This window comes from Dunckerocampus dactyliophorus, chromosome 19 (assembly GCF_027744805.1).
Source record: "Dunckerocampus dactyliophorus isolate RoL2022-P2 chromosome 19, RoL_Ddac_1.1, whole genome shotgun sequence".
Lineage (NCBI taxonomy): Eukaryota > Metazoa > Chordata > Actinopteri > Syngnathiformes > Syngnathidae > Dunckerocampus > Dunckerocampus dactyliophorus.
In genome coordinates this window covers 15,224,781-15,243,469 of record NC_072837.1, presented here as the reverse complement: position 1 = coordinate 15,243,469, position 18,689 = coordinate 15,224,781, and the positions used below count along the sequence as shown (strand labels likewise).

At 44.0% G+C, this 18,689-nt stretch overlaps 1 protein-coding gene across 1 annotated transcript in view; it reads right to left on the bottom strand.

Moving 5' to 3' along the window:
* Positions 1-18,689, bottom strand: part of ift172 (intraflagellar transport 172) — a 37,081-nt gene extending 18,392 nt beyond the window's left edge. The window contains exons 1-29 of the mRNA XM_054762229.1: positions 18,442-18,689; positions 18,046-18,189; positions 15,390-15,502; positions 15,280-15,319; positions 15,151-15,216; positions 14,931-15,010; positions 14,763-14,850; positions 14,334-14,548; positions 14,148-14,271; positions 13,988-14,083; positions 13,727-13,888; positions 11,701-11,754; positions 11,464-11,567; positions 11,245-11,330; positions 10,870-10,982; positions 10,605-10,772; positions 9,503-9,639; positions 6,111-6,218; positions 5,857-5,941; positions 5,699-5,791; positions 5,556-5,633; positions 5,215-5,463; positions 5,066-5,144; positions 4,816-4,936; positions 1,856-2,000; positions 1,013-1,102; positions 822-919; positions 616-751; positions 419-535 (exon numbers count right to left, since the gene is read on the bottom strand). Of these exons, the coding sequence (XP_054618204.1) occupies positions 419-535; positions 616-751; positions 822-919; positions 1,013-1,102; positions 1,856-2,000; positions 4,816-4,936; positions 5,066-5,144; positions 5,215-5,463; positions 5,556-5,633; positions 5,699-5,791; positions 5,857-5,941; positions 6,111-6,218; positions 9,503-9,639; positions 10,605-10,772; positions 10,870-10,982; positions 11,245-11,330; positions 11,464-11,567; positions 11,701-11,754; positions 13,727-13,888; positions 13,988-14,083; positions 14,148-14,271; positions 14,334-14,548; positions 14,763-14,850; positions 14,931-15,010; positions 15,151-15,216; positions 15,280-15,319; positions 15,390-15,502; positions 18,046-18,189; positions 18,442-18,480 (3,228 nt within the window). The 5' untranslated portion in view covers positions 18,481-18,689. The remainder of the gene's footprint in view (positions 1-418; positions 536-615; positions 752-821; positions 920-1,012; positions 1,103-1,855; positions 2,001-4,815; positions 4,937-5,065; positions 5,145-5,214; positions 5,464-5,555; positions 5,634-5,698; positions 5,792-5,856; positions 5,942-6,110; positions 6,219-9,502; positions 9,640-10,604; positions 10,773-10,869; positions 10,983-11,244; positions 11,331-11,463; positions 11,568-11,700; positions 11,755-13,726; positions 13,889-13,987; positions 14,084-14,147; positions 14,272-14,333; positions 14,549-14,762; positions 14,851-14,930; positions 15,011-15,150; positions 15,217-15,279; positions 15,320-15,389; positions 15,503-18,045; positions 18,190-18,441) is intronic.

Below are 18,689 nucleotides of genomic sequence, written 5' to 3'. Positions count from 1 at the left end.
GTAACATTGTAACTTCTTCCACAACCTAATTTTACAAAAATCTCAACTTTATTCTTTGTTTTGTTTTTGTTTTAATATTTCAACTTTTTAAAAAATATCGTGTTTTTGTTTAATATTTCAACTTTATGCTACTAAAATGACATTATTTTGCCTCATAACATTACGTTATTCTTGTAAAATTATGGCTTTTTGTCCTTAGATTACAATTTTTTTCCTCTTCATATTTGGACTCTTGTAAAATTACTGCTTATTTTTCCATTTTTGCTGTTTTTTTTTTTTTTTCTTGTTAAGTCATTTTTATAGAATGTGCCGTGGGCCGCAAATTGACCCTGGTGAAAGTGAAAGAAACATCTGATTAGTGATGAAGCAACAATTCCATCCAAACAATGACCAGGAAAGGAAAGTGATGGGTGTGTACCCTGTATGCATCCTCCCACATGTCATGAAGTCGGTACATGTTGACAGCAGCCTTCCAGTCGTCAGCCTGCATCAGGTGATGTTCTGCCTCTGAGAACTTGGCCTCGCCCTCCAGCTCCTACAGTCAACAAAGAACATAATATAACATAACATCCAGCCTGTAGCCACAGTAAGGCCACGGCGGGACCCGGAACTCACCTTGGCCAGGTGGAGGTGGGTCTCAGCCAGCAGGTCGGGGTGATGTTTGGCCACCAGGCGGACCACGTCGTCAAACATCTGCTTCTTCTTGTACATGGTTATGGCCAGATCCGTCTGGCTCACTGTGGAGAACAACCTGAAGAGACAGTCAAGTGTTGGAGAAATTTTAGTCCTCCCGGCGTTAGAAAGACAAAAGCCACTTTTACCTCTCAGCCTCCTTCAGTTTGCCATCTCGCTCCATCTCATGAGCCCGGCGTATGTAAAGGTCGGTGACTTCCTCCTTGCTCATGCACTTCAGGGCCAGCTGTGTCACAAAAGCAGCACCTTTGTTCCCATCACTAGAACAAGCAGTGTGTTCTATGCATTCTGATATATTGATGAGTCTTCCCCCACTGACCTTGTGAGCCTCCTCCCAGCATCCTGCAGTGGTGTACATGTCGATGGCGTCTTTAATGTGGCCCGCCTTCACAAACAGCTGCTCCGCCACCTGTAGGACACATGGCAACCACATGCAGCAGCTTTTCCCATTTAACATTATGCAATTTCCATCTCACATTTGCTCTCCTTTGGTGATAACTAAGAGTGGCTTTCAGCCAAGTGGTGATAGAAAGATTGGAGCGTGAGGCAAGCGAGGAAACAAACTAGTGAATGTGTGCAAGCGGCACATTTTGCCAATTAAAAAGTGTCACGTCATTGCTTCCTCCGTAAAGTGGCAGGTATGCGCGTGGCTGGTCTTTATTGTTATACTTTATACAGACAATTAGGCTCTCCTGCAAGATGCACAGGTTGGGGAGCAGCGAGTTTGTTATCTTAATTACTTTGCCGGAATGTGCCCGTGGCGCAAAGAGACGCAAATAGACGACTATTTTCAGTCTGGCACCGTCTGCAGAGGCGGCTTGGCTCAGCTGAGCTCATCAGAATGGCCCTGCATTGCTTTATTCCTCGCTTTGTGTTGGTGTCTGATCTTGTTCTCCTCTCTCGCCGTCAGCACTTATTCATACCGCTGTGACAAACTTTCAAACGGAGGCTGCTAATGGATGCAAAGTGGAAGCTGAAGGCTGTCAACATGACATTTCGTTAGTCAAGTCACGTCTGCAGCTTGGGCTTCTGAAAACATCAGCAACAACTGCGCTATGCGAAAAGAGCTTATTTAGAAAAACATGTTGAAAGCAGGCCAGCAGTGAATAGGAAGTAGACGTTGTGTTTCCAGTGTCAAGGGCATGATGTGAACTCTGCTCACCTCCAGCTCCTGCATGGAGGCGTAGTGTTGCGCTATCTTCAAGCAGTACACAGCGGTGGACGGATCCTCATTTAACTCCAGGATGTGGACCGCTTTCTTCCACTGGCGAGCCGCGATGGCCGCTTCCACGGCCTTTATGGAGCAGCTGCAGTAGGGTGGAGATGGAGGAGACGTGACATGTAACGTGTGCTCAAGTTTCAAAAGGTATTCATTCAACAATACAGGTGAAACCCATACAGTAGATCTCCACCTGGCTCCCCCTGCATATTTGCCAATTCTTTTCTCTGCTTTAAACTGTAAATAATTTGTTTTTTTGGGGAACTTACAGGGACTGTTTGCAACTGGCTAAACAATGCATTTTTTTTTCAAATCCACAAATCTAAAAAGAACACCATAAGCTAGCATAAAGCATATGGCATAGTGCTTTTATATTTCTCCTTAACTGCAAAGTGTTGTTGGCGCATGCATGACAGTGCGTCCCAGAAAAGCGACCAAACTTGGCTTGTGCGCGTGTGTTTGTTTTTTGGTGGGGCGTGGCTTGCATGCGCAAAGCAGAAAGAGGCCGGGATATGGATGGTGCTTGCAGCATGTTCAAAAGTTAGCACCGTCGAGGTAGCCGCGTAACTGTTGCAAACAGTCCCATTAAATAGAAAGTGGGTTGATGGTGCCTGTCACTACAGAAAACACAATCAGTTCTGAACATGTGCAAGACTACGTCACTTCCTCCATTCGCAAATTTTTAAGATGACACTTCTGTGTTGTCACATGCTGTGTTTTTTTTTTTTTTTTATTAATGACTGAAATGATCAATAACCATACTTCACATATGTAATATACAGGGGGGTTATTTTCTTTGTGATTCTTATTAAGACTTCGCTAGCATGCGGATGTTTCTATTGTCTTTATTCACCAAGCGTGACCCTACGTAAAAACCTACGCAATGCACGTAGCGGATGCACAGATGCGCCATACATGTAAACGTCATATCCGGTCACGTACAATACACATGAACAAATACAATAAACCATTTAAAACACATAAAATACAGTGATATTTGAATGTAAACAACCATAAGCAGAGTGCAATGATGGATTCATCTAAAGCAAAGGTTCCCAAATGTTTTACAGTTGCGTACCTCTTCAGAAATTTGTCTTGAACTCATGTGCCCCCTACTGCTGCACACTTACAAAACAAACCATTTTTACATTTCATTAAATTGATTTATTAAACATTATTAATTGGTTAATTTTATAATAACTACATCTGGTTCAAAAATGTTTCGTGCATGGTCAAATTTTGATAAAAGTTTTACATGAGCACTGATAAATGGGTAAGACTTAAATTTCTCTTGGAGATGAATGAAGTATTTAAGTAGCTAATCGTCCTACATATCTTTTATTTCAGACGGATGGGTTGAACTTGAGCTTCACTTTTGTCCACTTGCAATCGCCATGATTTAAACCTGCATATTAATTTGATAACAAAATCAAAGTAAAAGTTGAACAAACATGATAAAGCAGTATCCAAAGTACAAAAATACATACAAGCAGCGATAAAACCTCATTTTCAAGGGAATCTCCACAGTCTCATCCTGACAAGCACATACACTCCTGATCAAAATCTTAAGACCAGTTGAAAAATTGCTAGAATTTGCATTTTGCACATTTGGATCTTAATGAGGTTTTAAGTAGAGCTACAATATGCAAAAGCAAGAAGGGGGGGAGAGACAAAAAAATTGGAGCTTGTAATTTAAACCAAAAAAAAAAAATTAGTTGTTTATCACCTGATCAAAAGTTTAGGACCACGGGCTATTCATTTTCATTTTCTGTCAGGCATTCACACTGTCATGCCCTCCTGATGGCTAAAGCTAAGAAGCTTTCTCTTTTTGAACATGGTTGGATTGTCGAGCTGCATAAGCGAGGCCTCTCGCAGCGTGCCTTTGCTGCTGAGGTTGGGAGCAGTAAGACAGTCATTCTAAGTTTTTTGAAAGATCCTGAGCATTATGGAACAAAGTCAAGTCAAGTGGTAGACCCCCCGCCCCCCCAAAAAAAATCACACCTGCACTGAGCCATAGGATCCAATCGGCCGCCCATCAAGACACAGGGCGGTCTTCGACCCAAATTAAGGCCCTTACTGGTGCTGACTGCAGCGCAATAACCATCAGACGGCATCTGCAGGCAAAGGGTTTCAAAAACAAAAAAGGAATTCAAAGACCTCGTCTCCTTCAACGCCACAAAACTGCCCGTTTAGACTTTGCCAGGGAGCATCAAACAAGGGACATTGAAAGTTGGAAAAAAGTTGTATTCTCTGATGAGAAAAAAAATGTAACCTTGACGGTCCAGATGGCTTCCAACGTTACTGGCATGTGACTTTTTTGTTCCATAACCCTCAGGATGTTTAAAGAAGTTTCAAAGGACTGTGTTACTGCGTCCAAGCAACAATGGCGCGCTGCGACAGGTCTTGCTTATGCAGCTCAACAATCCCACAGCGTTCAAAGACTGAAAGCTTTTTTGCCTTTGCCATCAAGAGATCATGACAGTGTGAATACCTAACACTAAATCACATTCAATCCACATTTATGCCAACATTTGGCCGATTAAAGGCTGTGCTCTTAAACTTTTGATCAGCTGATGAACAGCCTATTTCACTTTAATGCTTCTTTGCAATACATTGCTTACTCTAAACCGTTTTTGTCTCACTCCCATTTCTTCTTTTTGCATTTTGAAGCCCTACGTAGAACCTCTTTATGAATTAACAGTGCAAAAGGTAAATTCTTCCATTTTTCAACTGTTTTTTTTTTTTAACAGGAGTGTATGTTGTCCCTCTGATGAAGCTAGATAAGCCAACCCAAACTTCTCAAACATTGAAAACTTGCAGCATGTTTGTGAGTCATCCTTCCTGCTCTTCATCTGCCCAAAAAGTTCTCGTCCCTCGTCCCTCCGACCCCCCACACGACGTACCCGGCTTCGATGAAGTGGGTGATGGCTGCGTCCATCTGTTTCTGTTGGACCAGGTAGTCCCCCCAGGCCTCCTCCAGTTTCACTACCTCGGCGGGGAAGGCATGGCGAGCCAGCTCCACGGCTGAAGGACGCATGGACACAGCCAGACAATAAAAGCTGCTAATTTTTCTAACACACAGTCAACATGTGTGTGTGTGTGTGTGTGTGTGTGTGTGTGTGTGTGTGTGTGTGTGAGACAGTGATGACCTACCTTTACTGAAAGCAGCTCCTTTGCAGAAGCACTCCAAAGCTCTCTGGTGGTTGCGCGTCTTCTCGTACAGGTCGCCAGCCTGGTCAGCAACACACACTGATGCTGGCATGGTGTTTCTTTAAAAGTTATTGTGCTGTGTTCATTGCTACCTGCTCAAAGTACTCGGCCTTGACGAGGCTGGCGGTGATGCGGCTGACTGTGTCGCTGTTGTTGGCGATGGTGGGCTTGTTCATTGCCAGACGGGCGGCTTTAGCTGGAAGCCCTGCTTTCAGGTACAAGTTGATGGCGCCCTGGAAGTCTCCCTCGTTCTCCTTGACCTCGCCGGCCGTCTCGTGCTGACCTGTGTCTGTCAGCCACTGGTAGTAGTTCCCACGCAGCGTCTCCAGCTCTGGGTGACCCTAATTTCAGTTAGCGGGGAGCACAATAACAGATTTAGACAGTCAGTACGCAACTACGTCAGATGATCGATGAGGGGCTGAGGCCGTGGTACCTTGGCCTCAGCCACTGCAATGCATTTGTCCCACATGTGGAGCTCCTGGTACATCTCAATGGCCTCATCGATGGCGTTCTGCAACGACACACACATTAAAATCACACCGTTCTAATTCTCAGCAGCGTCAACATCTGACGGACCTGCTCCACGTAGTGCATCTCCGCCAGTTCAATGTTCTTATCCAGCATGGCCATGCGCACCTGCACCTGATAGAACGCCATCCCATCACCGCCCTGGATGAGACGCAATTAAGCATTAGTAACTTTATAAAGACATCATCTCATTAGGCCTCACCCACCATTTCTTTTGAAACCTTCTCAGCTATCTGGTTGGTCTGGTGGAGGTAGCGAAGAGTGGAGACGTCACCCAAAGCTGCAAAACACCTGCAGCACAACTCAAGAAAGTCAATGGATGGAATCTTGATAAACATGATGCATTATCGAGCAGGACATCCTATTTTTCAGCACAGGGGAATAACACTGGAGAGATAAGAGAGATGGGGAATGCTGTGCTGTGCTGTGCTAGGAGTGAGTTAGTGCGTACGATGCACACCTTTCTGCAATGTGCACCTGGCCAGCCTCGAGTGCCAGATTGCGGAGCGTCTTCCACTTGGCCTCAGTCTCTGGTGACATCTCCAGAGTTTCAAGGAAAGCTGTGACACTGCGCATACAAACACATGTTATGTTCCTTGAAGACTCTAAATGGGCTTCACTGTCTAGATCAGGGGTGTCCAAAGTGCAGCCCAGAGCTGTTTTTTTAAGTGGCCCATGCCACATTCTAAAAATATAATTTAACAAGAAAACAAACAAAAAAAAAGCAAAAATGGAAAAAATCAGCAATAATTTTTACAAGAACAAAGTCAAAATAAAAAGAGCTGGGATAAGGTGTACTATGATGAGAAAAAGTCATAATTTTAAGATATTAATTTAGAAATATTATGAGGAAAAATAGCATAATTTTAGTACCAAAAAGTTGAAGTATTAAAGAAAAAAGATGTCGCAATATTATGAAAAACAAACAAAACAACAAATGAAGCTGTAATTTTTGAAAAATTATATTGTAGAAAAAATATATAATATATGTTACAAGAATAAAGTAAAAATCCATCCATCTTCTACCGCTTATCTGAGATCGGGTCGCGGAGGCAGCAGCCTAAGCATGGAGGCCCAGATTTTCCTCTCCCCGGCCACTTCGTCCAGCTCCTCACGGCGGATCCTGAGGCGTTCCCAGGCCAGTTGGGATACATAGCCTTCTACCGGTCGGACTTGCCCTGAACACCTCCCCAGGGAGGCGTCCGGGAGGCATCCTGACCAGATGCCCAAGCCACCTCATCTGGCTCCTCTCAATGCAGAGGAGTAGCGGTTCTACTCCGAGTCTCTCCCGGATGACAGTGCTTCTCACCTTATCTCTAAAGGGAGAGCCCAGCCACCCTACGGAGAAAACAAATTTCTACCCAAAGCTCATGACCATAGGTGAGGGTAGGAACGTAGATCGACCGGTAAATTGAGAGCTTTGTCTTTCAGCTTAGCTCTCTCTTCACCACAACTGACCAATATAGAGTCCGCATCACTGCAGACGGCGTACAAATTCGCCTGTCGATCTCGCATTCCATCCTTCCCTCACTCGTGAACAAGACCCCGAGGTAACTAAACTCCTCCACTTGGGGCAGGATCTCATTTCCGACCCGGAGATGGCACTCCACCCTTTTCCGGGCAAGAACCATAGACTCGGACTCGGAGGTGCCGATTCTCATCTCAGCTGCAAACCGACCCAGTGAGGGTTGAAGATCACCACATCACCTACAAAAAGCAGAGACCCAATCCTGCAGCCACCAAACCGGAACCCCTCAACGCCCTGGCTGCGCTTAGAAATTCTGTGCATAAAAATAATAAACAGAATTGGTGACAAAAGGCAGCCCTGGCGGAGTCCAAACCTCACTGGAAACGGGTCCGTCTTATTGCCGGCAATGCGAACCGAACTCTGACACCCATCATACAGGGAACGAACATCTTGAATTAGCTGGACCGATACCCCAGACTCCCGGAGTACTTCCCACAGAATTCCTTGAGGAGCACGGTTGAATGCCTTCTCTAAAACCACAAAACACATGTGGACTGGTTGTGCAAACTCCCATGCCCCCTCAAGGATTCTGCTGAGAGTGTAGAGCTGGTCCACAGTTCCACGACCAGGATGAAAACCACACTGCTCCTCCTGAATCCGAGATTCAACTATCCGGCGGATCCTCCTCTCCAAAACCCCTGAAAAGACCTTAACAGGGAGGCTGAGGGATTCCACGATAGTTGGAACACACCCTCTGGTCCCCCTTCTTTAAAGGGGGATCACCATCCCGGTCTGCCAAGCCAAATGTACTGACACCGATGTCCACGCGATGCTGCAGAGTCGTGTCAACCAAGACATGCCTACAGCATCCATGCCCTTAAGGAACTCCGGGCGGATATCATCCACCACCGGGGCCCTGCCACCGAGGAGCTTTTTGACAACCTCAGCCCCAGAGATAGGGGAGCCCACTGTGGAGTCCCCAGGCTCTGCTTCCTCATAGGAAGACGTGTCGGTGGAATTATGGAGGTCTTCGAAGTATTCTTTCCACTGATCCACAACATCCAGAGATGAGGTCAGCAGCACACTGTCCCTATAATACACGGTGTTGACTGTGCACTGCTTCCCCCCAGTGAGACGCCGAATGGTGGTCCAGTATCTCTTCGAAGCCGTCCGGAAGTCGTTCTCCATGGCTTCTCCAAACTCCTCCCATGTCCAAGTTTTTGCCTGAGCTACTGCCAGAGCCGCAGACTGCTTAGCCTGCCGATATCTGTCAGCTGCTTCTTTGAGTCTCATGAGCCAAAAAGGCCCGATAGGACTCCTTTTTCATCTTGACGGCATCCCTCACCACTAGTATCCAACGGGTTCTGGGATTACCGCCACGACAGGCACCGACCACCTTACAGCAAGATCTCCGATCAGCTGCCTCGACAATAGAGGCACAGAACATGGCCTATTCAGACTCAATGTCCGCCACCTCTCTTGGAACAAGGTCGAAGCTCTCCCGGAGGTGGGAGTTGAAACACCTTCTGACAGGGGACTTTGTCGTTCCCAGCAGACCCTCACAATGCATTCGGGCCTGCCATGTCTGACCGGCATCCTCCCCCACAATCGGAGCCAACTTACCACCATGTGGTGATCGGCTGATACAGCTCCGCCCCTCTCTTCACCAGAGTGTCCAAAACATATGGCCGCAAGTCCAATGATACGACCACCAAGTCAATCATGGAAGTGCGGCCTAGGGTGTCCTGGTGCCAAGTGCACATGTGGACACCCTTATGCTTGAACATAGTCTTTGTTATCAACAATCTGTGACGAGCATAGAAGTCCAATAACAAAGCACCACTCGGGTTCAGATCGGGGGGCCCGTTCCTCCCAATCACGCCGCTCCAGGTCTCACTGTCGCTGCCAACGTGAGCGTTGAAGTCTCCCAGCAGAAACAAGGGAATCACCTGAGGGAGTACTCTCCAGTACGTCCTCTAGAGACTCCCAAAAAGGGTGGGTATTCTGAACTGCTGTTCGGCGCATAAGCACAAACAACAGTCAGGACCCGTCCTCCTACTCGAAGGCGGAGGGAAACTACCCTCTCGTTCACTGGGTTAAACTCCAACATACAGGCCACAAGCCGGGGCGCAACAACAATTGCCACCCCTGCCTGTCGCCTCTCACTGCTGGCAAGTTGTAAAGTAAAAACATTATGGGAATAAAGCCATACTTACGAGAAGAAAATTTACAAGAGAGTTGAAACAGTTCACTTCTTAGCATATCTACATGTGTTGCTTTACAAAATATCGAAGTGGCAAACTTGTATCCTTTCATTTTTCACTATGTGGCCCTTGCTGGAAAAAGTTTGGACACCCCTGGTTTCGATGACAAAGGAAGCTTACGCTCCATAGTCGCCATCGTTGTCCGCTGTGCCGAATTCGATTAGGCTCTCATCCAGTGTGTACGCCACAGTCTTGACGCCTTCTGTAACAATCACGTCCGTCTTCCCGTCGGCTCTCTCCAGGTCTTTGATGTCCCCCTGCAAAAGTGGGGGAAGGTCAGGAGGACGTGGTCATTCTTTCATGATAACTCATTTACAGTGGAACCTTTTGCGTCCGCCCAGGATAGTTAGCGTGTTTTTTGGTTAACGTACAAAATTTATGCCAAAATTTTGCCTCAGTTTGCATACATTTTCTGGTTAGTGTACCATATGGCGCGTGTCTTGTCGTGTTATTAACACACCACGTGAGTCCAACTGTGTTCATGTATTTTTATCGCTGAACGTCCTGTTAGCATTCTTAGCTTGCTCACAAAATGACAACAAGAACCGGTTGACTCTCAAAAATGTTAAAAGACATGTTTTTATAGTTTTACATTAATAAAACAATTCAGAAAGGACATTAATGAGGAATGAAAGGGATAAATAAACATTTAAGCTTACTTCTACCCTCATTCAAGTCGGGATTGTTCACGTTAACAGCTCCCAAAGACACAATGCGTCAGCAAGTCACCACACGAATGCCATCTGCTTGTTCTGTCATGAGTTATTTCATGAATTCAAGAGTGTTTTTCACCTTCTTTATCAAAATGCTGGCACCTTTCCTTGGCTCCATTTTGGGTTATTGAGGTGAGAAAAACTATTGAATTTAAGTAATAACTCATGACAAAACAGAAAATTGGTGTCCATGTGGTGTCTCGTTGCCACATCGGGTCTTTGGCGACTAGTCACTCAGGTCTTCAATGAAGGTAAAAGTAACATTAAATGTTCATTTATCCCTCTCATGCATTAATTGTTTTCTGCATGTAAAGCTATAAAAACATGTTTTGTGTTAACATTTTTGGCTTCCTTGAACGGATTAATTAAATTTACATATTTGTAATGAGAAAAACTGATTTGGTTAGCGTCCGTTTTGGTTAGAGTTGGACCGAATTAGTGATGCTAACCAAGGTTCCACTGTATTCAGGAACCGTGAAGGCCATGTTTTAGGACTGCTTGCTTGTCACCTTGATGGGGAACATGGTGATACTCTCTGGGCTGTCGATGCTGTACCAGATGCAGAGGTTCCCCCGGTTCTGCGCCACCACCACGTCACTGCCGGGCACCCACTGGACGTAGGTGCAGAAACTCAGCAGCGTGGTTTTCACACCACTCTCGATGTCGTACAGGTGCAGCTGGAGAAGAAACATCTTGGTCATCATCTTCTTTACTTATTCCAGTTGGCCCAGCATGTGCATTTTTCCCAACTTTCTGCTGAGGATTCGTTCTCACCCGCAGCTTCTTGTCCCGGAAGAGCAGTTTGCAGCCCGTCTCATTGAGCTCCAGCCAGTCCACCTTGGAGTCGTGGCTGACGGTTCCCAGGTTGGATCCTGCCACCAGGTCCACTGAGAGAGGAGAGAAGAGGAAAGTGCATCTTAACCTCTGATAGGTCACTCCTGGCGTTGTGTCAAGAGTTTTTTTAATTAAACAAGCAGTCAGAGTAAGCAGTTTTTTCCTGCTTCAATGGGATTATTATGATATCAGTTATGTGATGCACGGGGCCCGTATTAGCTTTTTAATTCAAAACTGACTGTGGGCCTCTGAAGAAAAAACATACACAACTGCTACAAAGTATAGTTTACTGGTTACACACACACACACACTTACCGACAGCGATGGTCTTCAGGTCGACCAGGTATGCCAGTTTTTTGTTGGTGTCGACTCCTTTCTGCTTCCTCTCATTGACACGCACACTGGACACAAAAGTCACACACACGTCACTAAAACACAGCACTATACCCCCATCTAGTGTACACAAGTGGAAACAAATTCAACTTGGGCTCTTTTTTGTTACACACTCGCCGGCCACTTCATCAGGTTGTGTACCTGATGAGGTGAGGGTTCATGAATTCTGTTCGGACGGATCCCAGCACCTGGTTGTCGCTGTACTCCACCAGGCTCAACTCCCCAGCATTAAAAATCATGCACACCTGCAACAAGACAAAGAAAAAAAACTTATATTTGTGTCTCGTTTCTTTCAAGCTGCCATTTAGTTCAGTTTGTTTGTTGCAAAAAGTGTAAAAACATTTTTTTTCTTAAAAAAAAGGTAGTATAAGTACTTACTGACTCATTTTCAAAAAAGAACTTCTCGTTCCCCCCACCACCAGGCCACGGCACCTGAGAAGTAATCCCATTATGAGTAAATTCTCTGCACACTAATCATAGAAGCAGGTTCTTACAGTCCAACATAGTGATGTTTTTATTGTACTGATTATATCATAACTGTACCACTGAAATTGTTTTGTTTAGAGACACTCAATATTGTATTTCGTAACTGATACCTGATATACCACTATCGTACAGTACCAACATATGCAGCAGCTCTTCCTTCAAACTAATGTCAAGTCACATTTTATGGAATGAATGAACACATAATGCTTCTTCCACCACTGGATGCATTTCACAAATAAATACTGCAATATGCGATTGGGTGTTATACCCTGCCGCTCGCCCAAAGTCAGCTGGGATAGGCTCCAGCCTACCCCTGCGACCCTAGTGAGGACAAGCGGCATAGAAAATGAACAAATGAATGAATACTGTAATGTGCAATGTAACTTATAGGAAAAGTGCCATATTTAATTGAAGCATTTTGTCTCAACAAAATCATCAGTCATTAAAACAAATCATGAGCAATAGTGAAGTAATATAACATTTTCTCCTACTATCAACAAGTCTTAATTTGGGATGGGCAACATGATTGTTTTTTCCCCCATGGGACCCAGAATAACTGGCTGATGAATCATAAAATCATCTTAATTTAGACAAAAACATATCCGACTTACTTTCTGAAGAGAACATGCAATGGTGTGAAAAAGTGTTTGCCCACGTCCTGATTTCTTTTATTTTTTGCATGTTTGTCACACTTAAATGTTTCAGGTCAAGCAAATTTAAATATTAGTCAATGACATCACAACCGAACACAAAATGCAGTTTTTAAATGAAACTTTTTATTATTGAAAAAGTTCAACTTTCTGATGGTCTGATGAGACCATTTTGGTCTCATCAGACCATATTTTCCCAAAGGTCTTGGGGATCATCAAGATGTTTTCTAGCAAAATTGAGAGGAGCCTTAATGTTCTTTTTGTTCTGCAGTGGTTTTCGTCTTTGAACTCTGCCATGCAGGCTGTTTTGCCCAGTGTCTTTGTTATGGTGGAGTCATGAACACTGACCTTAACTGAGGCAAGTGAGACCTGCAGTTCTTTGGATGTTGTTGTGGGGGGTTTTGTAACCTCTTCGATGAGTCGTCGCTGCTCTCTTGGGGTAATTTTGGTTGGCCGGCCACTCCTGGGAAGGTTCAACATGGTTCCATGTTTTCGTCATTTGTGGATAATGGCTCTCACTGTGGTTTGCTGGAGTCCCAAAGCTTTAAAAATGGGTTTATAACCTTTTCCAGAATGATAGATCTCAATTAATCTCACTTAAGTTATGTTTTAACGGGGGGACAATCACTTTTCCACACAGGGCCATGTAGGTTTGTATTTTTTTTCTCCCTTAATAATAAAAAGCTTAATTTTAAAACTGCATTTTGTGTTCGGTTGTGTTGTCATTGACTAATATTTAAATTTGTTTGATGATCTGAAACATTTAAGTGTGACAAACATGCAAAAAAAAAAAAAAGAAATCAGGAAGGAGGCAAACACTTTTTCACACCACCATGTGTACTTTCAATCAAAGAAAAAAAATCTGTTTTTATGAGACATTTGTGGGCCCCTGGAAATCTCGGAGCCTCATGCAATTGCCTGTGTTTGCCTAATGGTCAGTCCGTCCCTGCACCACGGATATACTGAGCTACAAAGCTTGGTGCTATGTGGAGCACGTCATCATTCCAACATCCAGCACAAGCAATATCTCACATTTATGCCAATACCAATAATATCGTTAGGCCAGCCTTTGTTTTATTGGGTGTGTTTTATTCGGTTTTCCTTGAACTGTTATTTTGACTGCATAAAATGGTATGGCGCTAAATCCCAATTACTGAAAAAAGGCATACAATGTCGTATATCTACTAATATGCATTGTCCTTTCCAAATAAACAAACACCTCAGAGCAATAAACAGAAGTCAGATGTTTTAACACTGTTAGCACCCACCTCACTGAGCTTGTTGGCCAGCATGTCTCCAAGCAGCAGCGTGTCGGAGGTGTGAGCCACCAGGTAACGGTCCTTGCCCATGATTTTCACCTCTTCTATCTCGTAGCCATAGTAAGACTTGAGGACCACCTGCGCCCCCGTCGAGAGGTTCCTCACCACGACCTACAGAAGACCGATGAGGACATGTAAAATCTCCAAGTTTGTAATTTAGCTTTCAAAAAAAGGACGGCTTCAAGAGAGGACAGCAAAGAGATGAATGACCTGGCTCAGCCCCACATAGGTGACTTCAAACTTGTTCTTATAGATGGTCCTCCGCAGGCAACAGTCAAAGAGCTCGACACCCCCACACAGCGTGCCCTGTCCCAACACCAGCAAATAAATATCTATCATATTTAGACACCATCACACGAAGAATACTTACAGCACAAAGACGAGACCCATCCTTCTTCCAGGCCAAGCTGGTGATGGTGTAGAGGTTGGTGATCTCTTTAGGCCTGGCCTCGTCCCACACCCCCCTCCTGGGAGCCCAGTTAAACACTCGCAACCTGCACGGGAAAGACCGCCAGTACATAAAAAATCTTGACGGAGGGCGCTGTCGCTCACCCACCTGTCATAGCTGCCCAGCACCACCGACTGGCCGCTGGGGCTGCTGGCTGCCACCGTGAACTCCCGCTCAGTGCGGTCGCGGCTGTAGTCGAAGGTTTGCAGAAGGTGACCTTCTCGGCTGTAGGCCACCACCTTCTTGTCACAGCCTCCCACCACGATGCTGTTTGCACCCCAGGCCAGGGCGTATGGGGGGCACGTGTGCATCAAAAGCTTCCCCTGCAGTCGTGAGAACAACGCTCAGTGGCCACTTTATTAGGTACACTATCTAATGACATCCAAAAAAAAAAGTTGCCGTTTAAAGTCAAACTGCACTTATATAATATACATACATGACCACTCACTTTCCGATTGACACTAATAAATGAGACTGGTGTTGAGCATTTTACAAAATGCCATTAAAAGATACATGGGGGGGGGGGGGGGTTGTTACCTGAGACTCCCCAGAGCCTTCATCATCAAAGTAGTAACGAACAACGTTCCCATTCGCGTGGCCACACAGGATGCCTTTGCCAGAAACACTGAGCAAGCAACATCAAAAAAGTAAGAACACCAACTTCAAATAAACAACTAAAAAAAAATAAAATAATAAACAACTTACTTGGACGCCAGCGAGACAACACAGGACTCTGTGACGTAGATGGTTGACGACTTGTTTGTCAGAACATTAGCAAGGCGAACCTGTGAGGAATAAATTAACGCTGCTTGGCGGTGGCGAGGCACAAATCAAACTGCAGCCACACGGTGTACAAATAGCAAGTATTCATTCACAGTCATTAAAAAAAATAATCAGCTGATTAGCGGCGGTGTCACTGCCTTACCTTCCCATCCACTAAACCGTAAACAATGGTGTGCTCTGCAGGCCACAGCAGACACGTCACGGCGCTCTGAAACAACAATTTCTCACCAATTATCCCCACGACGCCACAAAAAAACGCACGTTTACTTACCGTTTGAATAAATTTGTTGCAAATGGTTTTTTTGTCCCCCCTGGAAAGGAGAAAAAGATGTGAGAGCAGCACATACAAAGTGACGCTTCTTCTGTTTTGTTTTTGTTTACCAGTCTTCTCCAATCCTGTAGACATAAATGATGTTGTCCGACTGGCCGATGGCTATCCTGGTGGAGTCCGGTGAGAATGCCATGTCGTTGACCGCATAGCTCTGCTTCCCATACTGACACAAAACACACCAGATGTGGGTTACACAACATGAAGTACAAGTAGACTACTGGGTGATGGACTGTGTAGGTTCCGAATAATTGGCACCCGAGCTTGATCGTCCACAACACTCCTCTTCCTTTTGTTCAGTTTACTTCCAAATTAAAGCGGTAGTACAAACATTATTTGAAGATGACAAAAGTACAGAATGTGGTGAATAGAATGAGAGGTAAAAAAAAAAGTTGTTTTTTTTTAATAAACGTAGTGGCTCCAAGCCATGCTGCCTGACCACCTTACTCGCGGATTACCCAGCCACACAGATCCCGAAAAGGCAATTAAAACAGGCTATAGCATTTTCTTCATTATTATGAAAGCTATACGAAATGCTATACCTCAAATGATCCACATGTAACGGATGACAGCTATCTTAGCCAGATGCTACAACAATGATGTCCAAAGTGTGGTGCGGGGGCCATTTGTGGCACGCGGCACAATCTCAAAATATGATTTAACAGGAAAAATAAAAACAAAAATAATAATAATAATAATAATAATAATGACAGCAGAAAAAATGGGAACACCTTGGTGTCCTCCCGGTGGAGCTGGTGGAAGTGGCCGGTGACCGGGAAGTCTGGGCTTCCCTACTGAGACTGCTGCCCCCGTGACCCGGATAAGCAGAGGAAAATGGATGGATGGATGGAAAAATTTAAAAATGTGCAGTAATTTTTCAAGAATAAAGTCAAAATATTTTTTAAAAGTTGTAATTTTACGAGAATAACACAATATTATGAGGAAAAATAATGTCATTTAAGCAGCATCAAGTTGAAATATTTAAGAAAGACATTTTATTTATTTATTTATTATGAAAAACAAAACAATTAATAAAGTTGTAATTTCTGGAAAATTAGGTTGCAAAAAAAAGCATGGGAATACAGTCATGTTAAAGTGACAAAAAGTCAGATTCTAATGAGGCAAATGAGGATTGAGGAAAGTGAATAAACTCGTAATACTATGAGGAAAAAAATAATGTAATTATAGGAGCATAGAGTTTAAATATTACGGAAAAATTATGCTTTTTTTAAAGCCATAATATTATGAAACACAAACAAAATAAAATTGTAATTTTCTGAAAATTAAGTTGGGGACAAAGTTGTAATATTATGGGAATAAAGTCAAAATATTACAAATATTGCACACAGAGCATTCATAGACCTCATTATTTCCCATACCTTCATTTATTCATGGTGGTCTACTATATTTGGTGAGTAATCAGAACTATAGATACTCTTTTTCAAAAAAAGCAACTACTGACAACTCTAGCCTAGGCTTGGCTAGTAGAGCAGCTTGTTTGTCGTTCTAAACATTATTTGCTTTGCTATTCGTGGTGATGACTTTTTGCAAATATTTCATTTAACTCATTTTGTTTGTATTTTTCCAAACAAAAACAGTGACATTGAATCAAATGGGCATTTAGAAGGTTAAAATATTTACATGTTTGGTATTTTTTTTAGAACTCAAGTTGATTGAGCGATCTAAGCAAATAAAGTAGAAAAAAATATTAATCTGTTTTTGGGAGTAGACTTTTTAGTCCTCTATGTACCCGAAAGGGTGGGAAATTTGGCCTGGGCTTCTGGTTGACCTAGGAACACATTTTTAATTTGAATTTCATGATTTACAAAAAAAAACAAAAAACATCCTAGGAAAAATCATACTGTATGGAGTAACACAACCAAAATTATGCGCAAAAAAAACAAACATTTACCTGCAAAGACACACACACAAAAAAAAGTTAAATGGCTTCTTTCACATGCAGTCTTCCATCCATCATTTTCTATGCCACTTCTCCTCATTAGGGTCGTGGGGGTATGCTCGAGCCTATCCCAGCTGACTTCAGGCGACAGGCGGGGTTCACATGCAGTCTTCCTTGTTCGGAATTTAGACATCCCTGTCTTCAAAGGAATGTCCCTTCTTTTTACGATGCAAATGAACTGCTGACTCTGGGCCAAAGAAACTGCTCTCCTATGCTGTGCCATGTGTTTGTCTAAGGGTTGTTTGGTCTCTCCAATGTATAGGTCAGTGCACCACTACATCTTCTTCTACTGGGAGATTTGACAAAGGCCAAATCAGGAGACCCACAGTTAGAAAGAGCCTTCCTGATGTGTGTCTGTTCCTTCTGTATTCTGTTGTCAGTGGTGGGGATCTTTCCGCTCTGTCCTTGTGGGTTATGATGACCCCTAGCTGGTGTTCTAGTGGATGACAGGAGTCAAAAAGCAGACGCTGGTCTGTGTGCGTAAGTTTTCTGTAGACCTCAACATTGAGGCTTCTGTCCTTCCCTTCATGGGATGACCACAGTTACAAAACACACTTTAAGTCAATGAATGAAACTGTTAACCTATTACTTACTGTAAACTATCAACATTTCGATTTATAAATAACGTAAATTGCCCCAGTATAGTGTGTTAAGTTATTGGTAAAATAATGCATGACTGGGCGATAATCAAGGCTCCACCTGAAAAGGACAACTATGGGTCACTAGGTGCAAATGATTCAGTGTCCCACCTTGGAATCAATGGGCTTAGTGGAGAACTTGTCCCTCCTCTCTCCCTGCTCGTCGTACAGCAGCACTACTCTGTCCACAGTGCAAACAGCTAATTTGCTGTTATTTGGGGCCCAAGCCATGCAAGTCACTTTGGCCGAACCTTCCTAGGATACAGAAAACATCCACTTGTATGTTAGGTGTCAGTGCATTGGATCATTTAACAGATGCAGTACCTGTTGACACATACTGAGCTTTTCATTTAGCACAAACGTACCACAAATATGTTCAAAGATGCTAATCGCATTTATATTCTAGCAGGATTAAGTGTGATGAGAAGCAAATCAGCATCAAGTCGACACCTTAAAGGTCGCTGTTTGGCGTCAGCTAACTTAGCTCAAGCTAAGCGGTATTCATACCTGGGGTGTTAAAAGTGTCTTTAGGTGCTTCAGTTGCATGTTTGCATCCCTCGTACAGCCTCGCCGAAGTTGAAAGGTATTCAGCTAGATGGTTTTGGTGACGAGCATCTTGAAAAAACAAGAAGTTGTGAGCCTACAGCCGAGGCGTCACTCGCCGCCATGGAGGCTGAGTTTGGCTTTTGCGTCCTCGGAAGTCCAGACTTTTTGCTATGGGAACAGTCGCCATCTTTACGACGTCACGAAGAGCC